We start from the raw sequence: 15,792 nt of genomic DNA, 5'->3' as shown, positions 1-15,792 counted from the left end.
TCAAGCCTGTGTGAAATACCAGGCTCCACACATGTTGCAGGATGGATTTAACTCTGTGGGTTTCCAGTGGCACTGTTAGCTAGAGCAGAAGCATCTCCAGGTGCACCTACACCTTGCAAATGGTGAGTCTTGGAGTCCCTGCTGTCCCCAGCTGTGTGACTGCAATAGTCACAGTGATCCTGGCTCGCCACCTGTTTGCATTTCCTGCATTTCAAATATTTAAGCCACAAACCTTTAATACAGCATTTATGCCACAGTTTGCTTCTTTTGTAAAAGTAAGGGTCAGAAAAACTGACAGAAAAGCACTAATCTCTGCATAAATCTTTTTCTTTCCCGTCTTTTCTCTGGTGACTGCAGAACAATGCTCAGTGAGCTGCTCTGTGGTGCTTCCCAGAGTAACTACAGCAAAATTAACCACCTCTGCCTGCAGATGCACTCTAGCATTTGGGTCAGATTGTGCTTGTGTTGGACTGGTTTTGGATCCAGATCTCTCTGTTATTTTTCTATTTCCTTTTTTCTTTTTTTTTCAAGTTTGCAAACTGTGTCCTCAGTCAGCACTAACCACAGGGAGAATTTCCACTTGGAAAGTACAGGCAAGTTTTTTTAGTGCTATGCAGGCACTGGAAGGCTCAATTTCGGCTGTAACAGGGGAAGGGCTGTTCAGTCCCCCCCTTGCTGACTGTCTAGGTCTGAAAGCTTAAAAAGGCCAGCTTATTCCTCAAGTCCTAATGTAACCCCGTGTATGGCATTTGCCCCAAGGCAGTGAAATCCCAGCAACTTGATACTTCAGGCTGTGACCTTTGAAGGGTTAAGGGAGGCCCAGCTGCAATCGCCTTGATGCTCGGTTAAAGCCAGGACAGCTGCACTTGTAATAGTGCTGAGCTGGGTCCTTTGGGCTCTGCCAGACTGCTGGGACACGAGTATCATGCTCTCCGGTGGGACATGGCCTTACAGATGGATCTCTTTACCTTCCTGAGCCACAGTAACTGTCTCTCCTGGTGGAACCTGCTGACTTTCCTGAGTTTGCTGTGATTTAGAGCTGATTTTTGCACAAGAAGGGAAGGCAGAGGAGAGGAGGGCTGGAAAGCCTTTTCTTGCATGGAAGCAAAGCCGTCTGTGTCTGTCCGGCGGTGCTGGAAGGGCGGGCTGGAGCTGGAAGGAATGCAGCCACGTCTTGGCGGAGGAGCTGGAGCGGGAGTTTCTGGCTGAGAGGGAGCGACTGGAAAGCAGGTTTGCACAGGGTGGCCCATCTCCTCTGGTCCCTGCCTGTCTTCTTGTCCTCCCCCTTGCCCAAATCCTCTCTTGCCAGCTCTCCTGGCCTGGGGGTGGTTTGGCAGCTGCAGCATCCAGCTGGATCTTGCAGGTGGGGGTCATGGGCAGCGGTGCCCCTTACTGTACCAAGTCTGTCAAATCCCAGTGGCAGCCTCCAAGATGAGGACACGTGCGCTGTCTCCATTGAGAAAGCCCCCTCTGGCTAACGGCTCTGGGAAGCAGCATGGCCGAGCGAAAGGAATCCTGGGGTTCAAGGAAGGGATGAAAAACCTTCTCCTGGCTCCTCTGGGCACCGGCTTTCCCACTGGGTTCAAACAGTTGGCAAAGCACCTGCAAAGTGACTGTCCTGCTGTGCAGGATCTGACCCCACAGCTCTATCTGGAGCACAGCACATCCAGCCAGTGCCTGTTGACAGGGGGACCTCACTGCTGAACCACAGCTCCGGCAACACAGATATTTTTAGCCTGTGCAAATGGTGGTGTTTATTTTTCTACTGTTCTGCCTTTTCTCCTTTCCCAGGGATTTAATAGCTCATGAAAGCGAGGGCCTTAGAGCCATGCAGTGTCAGTGCTGGCTGTCTGCCTCCATCGCTCCATCCATCCACCTGTGCATTACCCATCTGATATCCCCAAACGAGCCCATTTACAGTGAGGTGATGGGCTGTGATCAGCAGAAGCACCTCAGCTTACCTTGGACCAGACTCTTCCTGGGGCTGGGGTGCCTGTGTTACCATCACATGTGTTCATGAGGTTGGTGAAGCGTGTGTGATCTCCCTCATTGGGATGGGACAAAACAGAGGAACATTGCAAGCTTGTTTATTGTCTGTGTTTCAAACTGGTATTTTTTTATTACAGAGACTCATCAGGTTGCTCACACTGTGGCAGGAATTTAATAAGATAGGGCACAGGGAACATTCAGAGGTAAAAAAAAAAAAGGGTTCTCAGCCTGTGAGACTTAACTGTCCCTTTGTACCTGTCAGGGCCCTCTCTATAAAGCAAAATCCTTCTCTCTTCCCTCCCACCCGTCCCTTAAACCCAAAAATCCACAACAAGAGAAAAAATATTTCAGCCTTTCCCTTGAGCGTGTGGCAAGCACACATCTTTCTGAGCAGAAATGTGCCTTCCAAGTGTGACACAGCTTCCCTGGGAGAGCAGGGCTGGAATTTAAGCACAACCAAGGCAGGGGTGGGAAGTGCTCAGAGGCACCGTGATTTGGGGAGAGCCAAGAGCTTTATCTCAGCTACAGCAGAATCACAACTGCAAGGTCAGGAACAGGCGGCCTCACCCAATCTCCCTTTACAGCACAGAAAACACAACAGCAGTACAATCATTGAGTAACGGTAAAGCACGTAGCACTTTCAAACCTTTATTTTTTGAGGGGATTTTACAGGATGGGATGTGTTTCATTTTATTTAATTTTTGTGCGCTTTCCTATTTGTTCGTTTGATTAGCCCTTTTGTGTGTGTGTGTGCCCAATGGTTGTTAAATTCAAGCCCTGGGAATCCAGAAAAAGAAAAAAAAGGAAAGCGAAATCCTGCCACTCTATGTCCCTGTCACCCCTCTCTGTCCCCCCTACCATGAGCTGGGTGACCACAATGTCGCCCACAGCTGCTCTGCTCGAAAAGCCCCATCCTGCTACATCCTCCGGCTCTGCCTTCCCTCGCTGGTGTCTGTAACTGGGGCAGTGAATCAGCTGAAAGGTCTTTGCATCTACGCTGATGTGTCTGAGAACGTGCTGTTAGTAAGAAGTTAAGTCGATCTAAGAGCAGATACTGGACTGAGAGGATATGTAGGACAGGAACAGAGTCAATCAATGATAAAGACACATCAGAGAGAGAACGGGCTGGTAAGAGCATGTGGAAACAGCTGGGTGATTAATCTAGTGGTAATAGATGAGGCTATGAAGGAGGACTGTTATTTGTCTTAGCACCGTTACTGCATATGTTTAAATCTATATTAGCACCTTGTTCCCAGGGAAAAAACAAAACAAAAGCGGTTTAAAGACCAAAGGAAGTGGGAAGGTTAAAACAAGACAAAGTTGGCAGCGGAGAAGGAAGCCGGGGGTTTAGATCACAAGATTCTTGTCTATGTCCTCTGTGGAAGGAAAAGAGAGGTGAGGTTAGGAGGCAGATGCTGCCATGGTCCCATTGCTCCTGCCATCCCCCCTCTCCTGCTTCCCCTCCCCAGGACCAGCTGTAATGCATTGCTACATCCAGAATGGAAGCTTTGGGTGTGCTTTTTGGTGTCCCCTCCACCCTTATTCCTTCCCCATTTGGTACTTACGCTCCTTAATGCCAAAGCAGCTGGCCCACTCCTCCAGGGCGATGTACTTGTCGTTGTCCAGGTCACAAGCATCGAAGAAGCGGGTGGTGCAGTGCTCCATGGGGATGAGTGGGGCACGGAGCGGGGCCAGCTCGGTGTGGGACAGGTACCTGCCAAGGTGACACACGGTCAATGTGTTGTTGCCTGCCAGCAACAGCCACATTCCCATGGAAGGGGAGGTGCTCTGCTGGGTGGGGGGAACAGTGCAGGGCAAGATGCTGCCCCAGCTCTCTTGTCTGGTTTGACTGCTGTTCCAGTGCTCTCCCATTATGTGCCACTGATTTTCACGAAGGTCAAGGACTAGTCACAAAATAGCCAGCAGCTGGGGGGGAGGTCCTTGCCAGATGCCCCTACTCCATGGCTCCATGTGATTGCTCTTGTGCCCATCTCCAGCTCACAGATAAGCCAGCAGCTGCTATTTCAGCTGTTGAAATTATCCTGGGGCCTTTGGACTAAGATATTTTAGGGAACTATTCTACAACAGTAAATGTGAGAAGACAGGAACACCACACCCAAGGGAGATGGGAGCAGCTGGAGCTGGGAGAGGCTCCTCTTCCTGCAGAACTATTTGCAGAAAGTAAAACTTTCTATACCCCAGCCTGGTTTACCCCAGCCCCTGCCAGATGTGTGCAGGGGTTGTCCCTCCACCGGGCTTTGTCTATGTGTCTGCCACCAGCCACCCACTTATGTCACATCCCCAGCCTGTCTTGACACCTTCTGCCACCAAATCACCCTGGTCCTCAGGCAGGAGGGGGTCCTGCTGGAGGCCCCCTGTCCTGCTCTGCTGACACTCACCCATCGATGGGGTGCTGGTCCAGCTGCCCGAACTGCCAGTGCACAGGGAAGATGTACATGTTGTAGTTCTTCTCAAAGTCGCGGGCCAGCAGCTCCACGGTGTGGTCACCAGCCTCCAGGCGCTTCTCATTCTCGTGGATCTTCTTTACCTGTCATAGGAGAGGCCAGAGAGACCTTGTCAGCAAGGAAATGGGGTGCAAGGGGGAACCCTGGGAGGTTCTTTACATGGGGTGCCCACAGGTCATTTGGGATGTTCCCCCGATGTGTGCTGGGCTCTGTTGGTGGGGTGAGCTTCCAGGTTCCCTCCCCAGCCCCTCACCTTCAGCTTCTGCTTCTCGGTCAGCAGGTTGTTGTCCTCATCGCGCTCATACAGGGTGATGAGCACGTTCTTGAGCCAGTCCCGCATGCGCAGGGGGAACTCAGTCAGCTCTGTGTCCAGGCAGGCAGGGATGACTGGAAGCCGTACATGGTGGTCAGTGCAGCATCTAGACATGCAACTCCAGACCCAGTGCCCTCCCACCTCACCCATGAGCCTGCCTAGACCTTTGCTGTCTGTCAGCCCATGGGCAAGGGGGCTATGCTCAGGTTAGGGGTCCCCTTGTCTAAGGGAATGGCTCCACTTACATTTGCAAGGCCCAATGTAGTCCAGGTGCAGCTTGTGTCCCTTCTTGGTTCCCTCCAAGGTGCACTTGGTGGCAAAGAAGTGGCAGGAGGAGTCATAGGTCTTGTTGTCAGTGCCACAGACCTGCACAGGATGGGAAGATGCTGCATGAGAGGCGGTGAAGCCCAGCTCTGCTGGGAAGTCAGCAGGGAGAGCCTCTGAATGAGATGTTTAACTTGTTTCTTGGGGTGGACAACAGCTCCTTGGTCACAGCCAGCTGGGGACCTGCCAGCCTGACTCTGCCTCCTCCGCCATCTCTGGCCATGTCCTATGTGGGGTCCCTCCCCACCTTACACCATCAAGCAGCCTCTGCCCTCACCTTCTCGAAGACGCCGGCGGTGGCTGGGCAGCTGGACGGGTCCTGGCACACACACATGGGTGAGTTGTTGTCGTCCACCTCGCACACCTTGCCATGCTTGCAGTGGTGGTTCTGGCAGGGGTCTGGGAGAGGGCAGGGAGCAAAGTCAGAGCCTGCCCCATCCCCAGCTCTCACAGGGGAAGAGTGACTTACTCTCTGCGACAATCTCCTCTACATCCTCTGCGGGTTCCTCGAACTCTCCCACCTCCACCTGGACGGGGTTAGCACCCACGGGCTCCTGCAAAAGAGGTCAGTGTGTCTGGTACGGGTGCAAAAAGAGCTGAGCCCCATTCCTGGGGACAGAGCAGCCCCTACATTGCCCCTGCTCCCCCGTGCTTTGGACGTGCTCTTCCCAGGACAGTGGGTGGTGCACAGGATGGGTGGCAAGGAGGAGCAGAGTCACCTACCTCTGTGGTGGGGTCTTCGATGACCTCTGTCTCATCAGGCAGAGCCTCCTGCTGCAGGGCAAAAGGACCATGAGCTGGGGTCCATAGGGAGGATGGTCCCAAGGGGGGTGACCCACTGGGGTAGGTGGCAGGGCCACCCACAGGCTTCCAATTCCCCCATAGCCTCCCCATACCAGGGGGTTTATTAGTTATAAAAGAAAATCCCCATCAGATACATTGGATGGACAACCTTGATAGCAGAGAGGCTTCATTGTCTCCCATACTTACTGGAGCTGCCAGGGCTTTGCCTGCCAGGCAGAGAAGGAAAAAAATCCAGGCCCTCATCTTTCAGCAAGCCCTGAATAAAGGAGAGGAAAAGGAGGGATGAGAAAGGAGGCCGGCCATGCCACTCAGCTCCGGGCTGAGCTCACGGCTGGCAGTCAGACACTTAGAAAAGAGCATTTTCTTTGTTTCCTGTCTCGTCTGTTCAATATTACAGTCCCACATGCTGGCTTTTCTAGCCAAAACCTTAAGTTGAATCATGTTTCCAAGACAAATTCTTTCGATTTGCAAAATGGTATGGTGGGGGTTTAGGTTTCTGTTGCTGTCCTGGATGCCTTTAGAAAAATTGCAGGCAAAATGGAAGCTCCCCTTTCCTTCACAGGAGTTTTTTTTGGGTGAAAAACCCCATTTTTCATGTTAAAAGCACTTGATATGAGCCCCAGCTACAAGCAATGAAACTCTACCATTTTATTTGTCCATCAGAGGAAAGATGAAAGCAGAGGAAGGAGAGAACAGAGAGACAGTGAGAGAGGCACTTGAGAATTAAATCCTGTAGAAAACCTTTCTCACATAGACATAGACATAGACACCTCTAGGGGTACCAGGGACCAGTCCCCCATCCCCAGAACCCCCAAATGTTGGGTTGTCTACTATAGTTTTTCCTTTTCCTGCTCAGACCTGAGGGTGTCCAAACTGGGTTTGAGGGATCCAGGACACCTCGGGGTTGTGTCCTGCAGGGACATGAGCTCCAGGGGGATGAGCCTTTTGCCCCCTCCCAATTTGGGTTGTTGTAGGGACTCCATAGGATTCACAGGCCAGGCAGCCCAGCTCACACCAGCCGCGATGCGAGCCAGGAGAGCGCAGCTGCTGAAATCACCCTGTCCTTGTCCCCGCCAGCCCTGGTTCCTGTTTGGCAGGATTGAGCCCCTCTGTGTGAGGGCAGAGGGAAGCTCAGCTGGCTGATTAATATGCCAGTGGCATCCCACTCCTGACAGTGAGGGCTGCCCGCTCCCTTCCGCCCGCCGGGAGAGCGCAACACCCTCCCCGTTTGTCTCCTGCCAGCAAGGGGACTTGTCCCCCTGCCAAGGCTTCCGCTGCCTCCCTTCCACTCGCCCCCTCCGCTCCACCTGCATGGCTGGGACATTGCAGCCCACCAGCTCCATGGCGCTGGGATGGCTTCACTGGCACAGAAAGTGTTGGACAAGTTGTCTTCTCTCTCCACAAGCAGGGATGGATATCTAATTTGCCAATGTGTCCTTGCTCCCTGTGCACGGCAGCTCTCCAGGTATAAAACCATGCAATGCTGTGCTGCAGCACACCAGCCAGGCTGGTATCTGCTTTCTAATTTAGCAAGATTTGGCCACAAAGAGACTGAAGTCCTCCTTCCAGTGTCAGCACTGTACCCAGCCCCAGCAGGATGCCCGTACAAAATAGGTGTCAGGGCGTGGAGAGCAGCCCCCCAGGGTTGTTGGAGGGCTGGGAGCAGGCTGTGATGGGGATGGCTGCTGTGGTGGGATGGAGAACCTGTGGGGAGAGGGGCTGCAGGTGGGGGTGGATGAGCCCGTTTGCTCTGGTGAGGCTGAGGCTGAATAGCTCCCTCCTCTCATGCTCGGTAGACACCATCCCTTCCCCTTGCCTTCATTTGCTCTGGAAGCTGCTGAGAGCTCTCCTGGCATTTGCAGGAGAGATCACTGGTTCTTCACTTCTGAAGGGATGGTTTGTGGGGGGGAAGTGGAAAAGTACTGGTGAATCTGGCCATGTCCACCCTTGATGCCATCCCCTGGCTTGTAAAGGCTCCTTCTGGGTTTCTCCCAAGGGGCTTGTTTGCTTTGGAAGATGCTCTGAGGTTCAGTGATGCTTGTTGGGCAGAAACACGGCAGTGCCCAGCCTGGAGGAGAGGGCAGTGCATGTACACGTGGAATATGGCATTAGGAAGAACCCAACCCCAGACCAAGGCCCTCTCAGATAATTTCCTCAAGTCCAAAAGAACCTGAATTTCAAAGTCTGGGCATGCATTGAGCCAGGGTCAGAGAATTACATGCTTGCTAGGAGCCAGCAGACAGTCAGAGCTGCCAGTGTTGTGTTTGGAGGAAGAAGAAGCACGAAAAAGTCTGAGCAAACAAGCTCTGCAGAGCTGTCCTGTGCCGGAGATGGGAGAGCAAGTTTATTTGAAAAACAACATCATCCTGGAGGCACAGCCTGTGCACAGAGGACATTGCAGCATCTGTGAGGCCCTGGCTGCTTTGCAAAGGCATGGTCTTTCCCAAATGCCTGGTGACCAAAAGTCTTTAAATAACGGCTCAGGAGCCCTGTGCACAGGGTTGCTTCCGCAGGAGAGTCTGGCCCATGGTGCAGATCTCCCTCCTTATGGACCTACCATGGTCCTGCTGTCCAAAAGGACGCTCTTTGGAGCTGGGAGATGTGCTATCCCATGAACTCATCATCCATCCCCCAGCTGGAGGGGTTCAGGGGGATCCCTGCAAGGTGCCCTGCACTAGGAACACCTGGTATTGCTCTGCAATAGCCCCACAGAAAGCAGAGGACAGCATGAGGGGCAGAGCAATGGGTCATTTTGGACAGAGGGAAACAGAACTGGGACAGGGGTTTTAGTAAGCAGGGACTTAAACACTTCTGTGTCCTAAAGTAACGAACAGAAGCCAGCACTTTGCAAGAAATGCTGGAAACCAGCACATCATGGGCACAGAGAGGGCTGCTGAATATAAAAATAAGACAAATCTCCACGGTCACCACCCCCGGCCCAGGCCTGCCCTCCTGACTGCTGAGATGGAGGAGAGCACCCATGCTTTTGTAATGCTTGATGCCACTTGTGTCCCAGGTGGGGACTCTAGCTCCTAGTTGCTGTCTAAACACAGTCTTTGTGGCTCCCACAAATGCCTCTGGATGGTTTGCATTTCTGGCATGGCCCAGGCTGCTCCTTGGCACTGGCTGCTTGTTGCATTTTGCAGCTATGTCCCTAACAAGAGAGCCGGGGGGGTGCAGAGAGCTCTGAGACTGACCCCCGGCTTCTCCAAAAATTCAAAGCACTCTACTCTGACAAGCTCTTACTGCCCTCCCCCAGTCCTGTAGCACCACAATAAGTTTTTCCTGCTGAGTAAAACACCCTGCAGTGATGCACGGAGGATGGTCTGTGCCACTGGGGTCTGTTTGGTCCCTCTCATCTCTTGCCCCCCAGCCTGGGGCCTTTGTAGGCTGGGGGAGAACAAGGACTGGGTGGGTGCAGCCTCCAGAGGAGGCTTCGTGGATGGTGGAGCGCGGCCCATGTGGCGCTGGCCTTGACCAGGGTTGCATAAGCGCTTGGGGATGCCACGTTAGCGTGGGGAGGAGTCTCTGGTCACTTTGACAGCTCCTCCCTGAGGCCACTGGGATAACCCCGGCTGTGAGAGGTCCTGCTGCCACTTCCCATCACCAGCAGCCAAGAGCAGAAGTGGGTAATCCTTGGGCAAAAACCCTCCCGTGCCTCAGATCCCCACCTGCACCCCAGCCCAGCCATGCAGAAGGCAGCAGCCTGAGCAGCAGTGTCTGCTGCACCCACCCTCTGCGGCTCGTTGCTCTTCCAAGGCTCCGCAGGGTCTGACATGGCCCCGGCACCTCAGACTGAATGTAAAAGCAGAGCTGGCCCAGAAAAATCTTCTGCATACAAACCCCACCATGGGCCATAGTTTCCAAGCTGCAGATGGGTGACCAAATGTGGCCACCACAGAGACCAAATGCAAGGGCCTCATGGGCTGACCCTGACCTGGCTGTGCAAGCAAGACCCCCTGAGCGTTACTCAGGCAGCCATTCCTGGGCAAAATTCAGTTTGAAGTCAGAGTTGTTTGTGTGAGTCCTCGCAAAACTCCCTGCCAAACAGGTCCCTGCATGTCCGGGCTGTGCTGCCGGGGTGCTGGCTCGCTGGGACGTGCTGTAGCTGCTCTGGGTCCCGGGAGAGTGGGGCAGAGGGCTGGGGAGAAGCCAGCCTGGCTCCTGCCACCTGTACAGTCCCCTCACACGCTGTCTGCAGGCTCAGAAAGCCAAGATGGGCTTAGAGAGAAGTGAAATTCCCTTTAGCTCATGCACACTCTTACACACTCCCAGGAAAACACAGGAAAAATATCTATCTAGCACATCTGTCCATGCAGAATCACTAAAGACACATCTACACCACAATGCTGTATTAACCCATTCCCATTGCAGGGAGTTGAGCAGCTTTGATTGCGCCTGTAAATACTCCAGATCTTACAGGGCTTATCTATGTAAGAGCAAGAGCCTGTATGCCACTATAGGTATGTGTGGCTTGAAGCTGTCATAGCTTGTCTAGGTTACAAACTGTATCCAAGCTGGGAAACAGTTAAATTAACACCAAGAAAAATGCATGGACGAGACCTGGGCACCAAGCAGTGGTTTACAGATGAGCCCTTGGCAGAGCTCAGTCATAAGTGCAGGCGATACAGCATTTTGTTGACCTACCCGAGCTTTTTCTTTTGTTTGGGCTGGATGTGGGGCAGTGCCAAAAGCAGCCCAGATACTTCTGTGCCAGGTGCAAGCGGTCCCTCTGGCTCCCAGGGAATACAGAAAGCTGATATTGCACAGCTCCACAAAGGAGAGAGAGAGGAGAAACCGTCTGCTAAATATTCTGCAAAAATGCAAACCATCTTCAAAGCATTCCCTGCCACTACCGCTCCAGTGATAACAGCCCCGACATCCCTCCGACCAGCGGACCCAGAAAGGGTTTCCATGGGAGCCGACATTCCTCTAGGCCTGAGTCATGGAAGAGCAGAGGGTTGTGGAAGGAGGGGCTTGAAAAAGAGTTTGAAAAGTTTATTTCTCCTCTTTCCCCTCCCAACACCGCCCGCATCCCTGCTCCTGCCGATGTGGCAGACAATAGCTTGGCTTTAGCTGCTGCGCAGAACCCGCTAGCCTTTTATTTCCACTTAAAACTCGCCTGATTGACCCTAACAAACAGCTGCGGTTTACTTTTGTCCTTTTGGAGGGTTGCTGAGTTTTTGGGCTGTTTCAAGTTGGTAACAACTGAATGCTGGAATCACTGATGACCTTCCCAGTGCCCCCGATTTCACTCCAACTTGAAACTGTTGCTTTTCGGTCTGGGTGGGAATTCAGCCCCCATCCTGTTAAGTTTCCTTTTCTTGGCCGCATGCAACAGAGTGGAGGTTTCTCAGAAGAGGGACACAAAGAGCAGAGTTAGGCTACCAGCTCGTCACCCGGATGGGAGGACAGCGGCTGCCTTTAAAGGAAACAAGCCCTTGGCTCTTCTGTGTGGACCTAAGATTGTGCCTGACCGAGCCCAAGTCCTTTAAACTTAAAAACAAAAACAAAAGAGCTTTGTTCCTCCTCTTCTGCAACCTCCATTTCTCTAACCACTGATCATCTGGAGTTAAGCAGACCAAGGCAGCAGGACCTGAAATGGTTTCAAAGCCTGCTTGGAACAAAAAGCTGAGTGTCTTTTTTTTTTTTCTTTTTAGGAGAAATAAGAGCAGCTGCACTGAAAAAGTAAAAATGCTGGGATGAAGTCAACAGCTCTTTTGTTCTTCCTCTAGATATTCTGGTGAGTAAAACATCACCTGCCAACGCACCTCAGGCTGGGGCTGGTCTGTAACTAGATCTGATTTGCTCTGCAGGTTGGTTTGATGTGCCCAGATGTCGATCTCATGCATCTAGCTAAGGAAATACCCCACAACTGAAAACCCAGAGGGGAAAAAGGGAGGAGAGAGAAAAATTACGGCAGATTAAAGCTTTACAGTCAGATGACACTAAAGCGTTAAAGCCGGTAAGCAGTGAAATGCACTAACAGACTCAGTTTAGGAGTGAAGATGCTGCAAAGAGGAGAAAGAGCAGAAGTCGGGAGGGGTCTCTAAATGCATCACTCGGGGTGGGGAGGCAGATGCTGTGGGACTCCAAACAATGCATTACTGAGCACCAGATGCACCCCACGGCTCCTGGGCCGGGGTCCCCCACGAGTGTGGCTATAGAGACCCCCACGCCAGGAGAAACAGCACAGCAAAGGCAAACACGAAGGTCTCGGGCCATACCTCGCAGTCCCGGCAGCAGGGCTGAGGAAACTTCAGGAGCTTGGACAGGCTGGAGGAATTTGCAGGTTTTAGAAGGAGGCAGGAGGAAGCCAAAGGGTGGGCTGGGTTTCCCGCTGCCTCTCCTCCTCCTCCTCACTATCTTTCCAAATCGGTCTCTTCCTCTCCCTCTCTTCCCAGTGGGCAGTCCCACCCACCCCAGAGACAGGCTGAGGCACAGCCTGGGTCCAAAGGACAGACCAGAGAAATCAAGCGGGGCTGGAGATCTAGGGGGTCTTTGGCAGGGACAGGTCAGCCCCCAGCACAATCTTCCCAGCGGAGCCGTTGTCACAGCAGCTGCCTGCGCTGCTGCAGTAAGTTTGCCAGTTCTTTGGCTCTCGAATTACCAGCACTGGGGAGCAGGGAGGAACAGCATCTCTCTGCTTGGTTTCTGCACCTCCTGGCACCTGGCACATTAAGATGTTAAATGCTGTCATTTCACAGGGGAGTAGTTCAGTCCCTGAGCTGGTGTTTCACATGCTCAGGGGACGCAGAGGAAAGCAGGAGAGCCCTCGCCCCTCCATCCTCTCTCCTAACACTGCAGCCGTTTGGGATTGCCTTGTGGGGAGGGAGAGGAAAGAATGATGCAGAGAATGTGGAGAGTTATGACACGTCTGAAATATGCTCCAAATAGGCAGAGAAGTGCTGGGCTGGGAGATGTGACACTCAGCAGATTGCTCTCTCTGCCGTAATTATCATCCAGCAAATCTGGACTGACTGAGCAAAGCCCACAGTCAAAATTGCTGGTCAGTTGAATCCGATGGTCTCTTCAGACATCATTCAGTATTTTGACCTCACAGATCATAACTCTGTTGGACCAGCTGCCCAGCCAGAGGCAGCCAGACAGCAGAGCTGTTTGGAGATGACTTTTCCCATCTGTTTCTCTCAATGCTTAGGGTGAAAACTCAGCTCCTCTTTCCTTGCATCTCACCATGACTGAGAGGATTTAAGGTTCATCTGCTCCCCTGGCAGAACCAGACAGCGTACCTTTATGCACAAAGCAAAACCAGCAGCCAAAAAGAGAGACTATTGAATTACTGGAATTTGGGTATCCCTGAGGAGTACTTTTCTGAGCACTGCAGATAGTCCAGCTATTTGCAGCTCGTGATCCCATGGCACCAACCCTCACCACGGCCAGGGTGATGTGATGTTACTTTCCAGGGGCTGCTGGAAAGAGGGTGGCTGGTGTAGCCAGAGGGACTGAGGAGAAGTCATCTGGGCACCAGCAGCCTGATTGCGGATCCTGGGTGAAGGACACCCACAACCATAACAAAATGCAACATTATGTTTTGTCTTGGCTGCCTGGGCTTTGGGGCCATTGCTCATGATGACACACTATCTTTGTGAGGGGCTGAGGCACCAGTCTGGGTGCTTAATTCTTCCCACTGATGTTGCTGAGGATTTAGATGTCAACATAGGAACTGGCCTGTCCCAATGTGCTGGGCCATGCTGGCTCCTGCTCTGTAGGGCTCCTGTTACTTTGTGGTTTGTGATTCTTTATCAGCTCACTGCTCCTTCATCAGCTCACTCCTCATCTGGCTTTGCAGCACTTCTGCTGCATGTGAAAGAAACAGATGTAAGACTAAACATCCATATGACCGACAGAAACAAAAAATAAAACAGGAAAGGAAAGGGGAGGGGAAAGATAGGGAACCGTGAGAAACCATCATCACTTCTCAGCGAGATGGTCGATCTCAGGAGGCTGGTGGCAAAGAACAAGAAAGTCTTCTCTACCCATTTCTTTACTTGACTACACAGCATTCAAAAGCCACCTCTGAGTGCTGATATGTGGATGTTGATATCACCCACAGAGACATCCATAAATACCCCACACAACCCTCTCGGGTCCATGTGGAGGCCAGCTTTATGATGGTGTCTAAGACCCCATGGGTCCTTCTAATGCAGCAAACCACTTGTAGCAGCTGGAGCGTCTTCTCCTCCCACAAGTGTCCATAGCTCTAACATACAGCTCAGTGCCACTCGCAGGTCCAGGTGGGCTCCAGAGGTCACACATCCCCTAAGCCCATGTTACATGTGCTTGATTCACACCCTGAGGAGTTGAATACTGGAGTTGAATGCTCTCTGCGGTGGATTAGTCACGGCTCGCATTGAAATCGTACAGCTGCTGGTACTTCTCCTAAGGAAAAAAAAAAAAAAGACATCTGGAAAAAATTTTAGGGAGAAAAAAAATGAAGAAAAAAGAAACCACATCTTTTCTAGCTGACAACGTGGCAATTGCTCAGTGCTCTTCGCTGTAGCCTGAAGCTAAGCCCTCTTCTAAGGGCTTAGACAAATGACAGTGCGAGAAAGATAATTATAACAGGGACTTCTTTACATACGTGGCAGCTTAAACCCTGGTTTTGAGCCAAAGCAAAAAGCAGTCTGCTGCAGTGATGCAGTCACATCTGGAAACAGCCCCTGAACAGGGTGGTGAGCCCTGGGTGGGTGGGAGCGAGGGGTCCTCACGATCCTCCTGCCTGCTCAGGGTTACCCTGGACAGGAAAGGAGTGCTAATTCCTAATTCGCTTTGCACATGGTGGGGACAGCTGGGTCCTGTGTCTTGCGCGGGGCACCCTGCCAGGCCCGGGTGTGTGTTCTCAGCCCTGGGATGGACGAGAATCACACGGAGAAGGAAACAAGAGCCTGGAGCAACTGGTTTACTGCTCAATTTCAGCAGCTTTAAGAGGCTCCGTAAATGACTGGGACCTTGCAAAGGAAGTCCTGAAAAGTCCTCTCCACACATATAAGGCTTAGCGGAACTATCAAAGAGATTTTGGAGTCAGGCTGCCAGGGAGAAAACTGGACCTCACACATGCTTTGAAGGTTGTCTTATGCCATCTGGGGCACCGGTGCGGCAGGAGGTGGCCCAAGTGGCCTCATCAGTCTCAGGGTCCAGCTCGGGCTCTCCAACCACATGCCAGCAAGGTGGTTTGTGCAAAGCTGATGCTCCTGGCACTTGGTCCCAGCTCAAGTGACCACACAAACTCCAGTAGAAACAGGACAAGCCCCCTTAAGGCTTGAACTCAGTTTACAGCAAAGCCAAGAGGTTTGCAGGGCTGGGGTTTGAACTCCAGCTAACCCCAGTTCAAAATCCAAATTTCTTCATCCCATCTTAAGCCTGGTTGGGCAGATCTGGGCTGGCACAGTTGAGAAAACCCTGGTGCTCTTCAAAAGGAGAAATATTGTGCTGCAGGAAAAGGAGAGAATCAGGAGTGAGCAGCTTGGGGGAAGCGATACAAGTGGGATTAATAATCCTGCTGTCTCCTGCTCACAAATCTGGCAGTCTAAGGGGCCTTGTCTTCTCTTTGCTCTGTGAGGGATTCTCTAATGAGTTTTTCTGGAGAGGATGTTTCTGTATTAATCGCTGGTGGATACTGCTGTGAAACAATGAACCAAAAGTGCATATAAATAAACAGGATGCCCTGGAACCACTGCAGGAATGTCACTTACTAAGTCTTCATCACAGGGTGTGTGGCTGGAGCCTGGGTTCCTCACAGGCACAGGGCAGTGTGAGGAAAAGCAACAAGGTGAGAACCCAGCATCCAACTCAAAAAAAGGCAAGTGGGACAAGTAGCTACAGATCAGACAAGAATCTTCAGATCCCAGGAATGTCACAGCTCACCTGCTGTCTGAG

At 52.1% G+C, this 15,792-nt stretch overlaps 1 protein-coding gene and 2 long non-coding RNA genes across 4 annotated transcripts; 2 read left to right on the top strand and 1 right to left on the bottom strand.

Moving 5' to 3' along the window:
• Positions 1-360: 360 nt before the first annotated feature.
• On the top strand, positions 361-2,620 carry LOC135575408 (uncharacterized). The gene is made up of 2 exons (XR_010466118.1): positions 361-1,230; positions 1,792-2,620. It is a non-coding gene; the product is annotated as an uncharacterized LOC135575408 (long non-coding RNA).
• On the bottom strand, positions 2,607-12,769 carry SPARC (secreted protein acidic and cysteine rich). 2 transcript variants are annotated; one of them, XM_005503377.3, is made up of 10 exons: positions 12,123-12,769; positions 6,082-6,151; positions 5,815-5,865; positions 5,561-5,645; positions 5,369-5,490; positions 5,013-5,133; positions 4,708-4,841; positions 4,389-4,537; positions 3,555-3,703; positions 2,607-3,365 (listed from the first exon to the last, which is right to left on the bottom strand). In XM_005503377.3, the coding sequence occupies exons 2-10, from the start codon at positions 6,136-6,138 to the stop codon at positions 3,337-3,339; spliced, it is 897 nt and encodes a 298-aa protein (XP_005503434.1). In that variant the 5' UTR covers positions 6,139-6,151; positions 12,123-12,769; the 3' UTR covers positions 2,607-3,336. The 2 variants fall into 2 exon arrangements, with proteins under 2 accessions (XP_005503434.1, XP_064885823.1); XM_065029751.1 differs by lacking the exon at positions 12,123-12,769 and adding an exon at positions 10,543-10,731.
• LOC135575407 (uncharacterized) lies at positions 10,884-15,586 on the top strand. The gene is made up of 2 exons (XR_010466117.1): positions 10,884-11,860; positions 13,055-15,586. It is a non-coding gene; the product is annotated as an uncharacterized LOC135575407 (long non-coding RNA).
• Positions 15,587-15,792: the final 206 nt, after the last annotated feature.

This window comes from Columba livia, chromosome 14 (genome assembly GCF_036013475.1).
Source record: "Columba livia isolate bColLiv1 breed racing homer chromosome 14, bColLiv1.pat.W.v2, whole genome shotgun sequence".
In the NCBI taxonomy this organism is placed as follows: Eukaryota; Metazoa; Chordata; class Aves; order Columbiformes; family Columbidae; genus Columba; species Columba livia.
The sequence above is the reverse complement of the archived record's forward strand: the minus strand, read 5'-3'. Positions and strand labels throughout refer to the sequence as shown.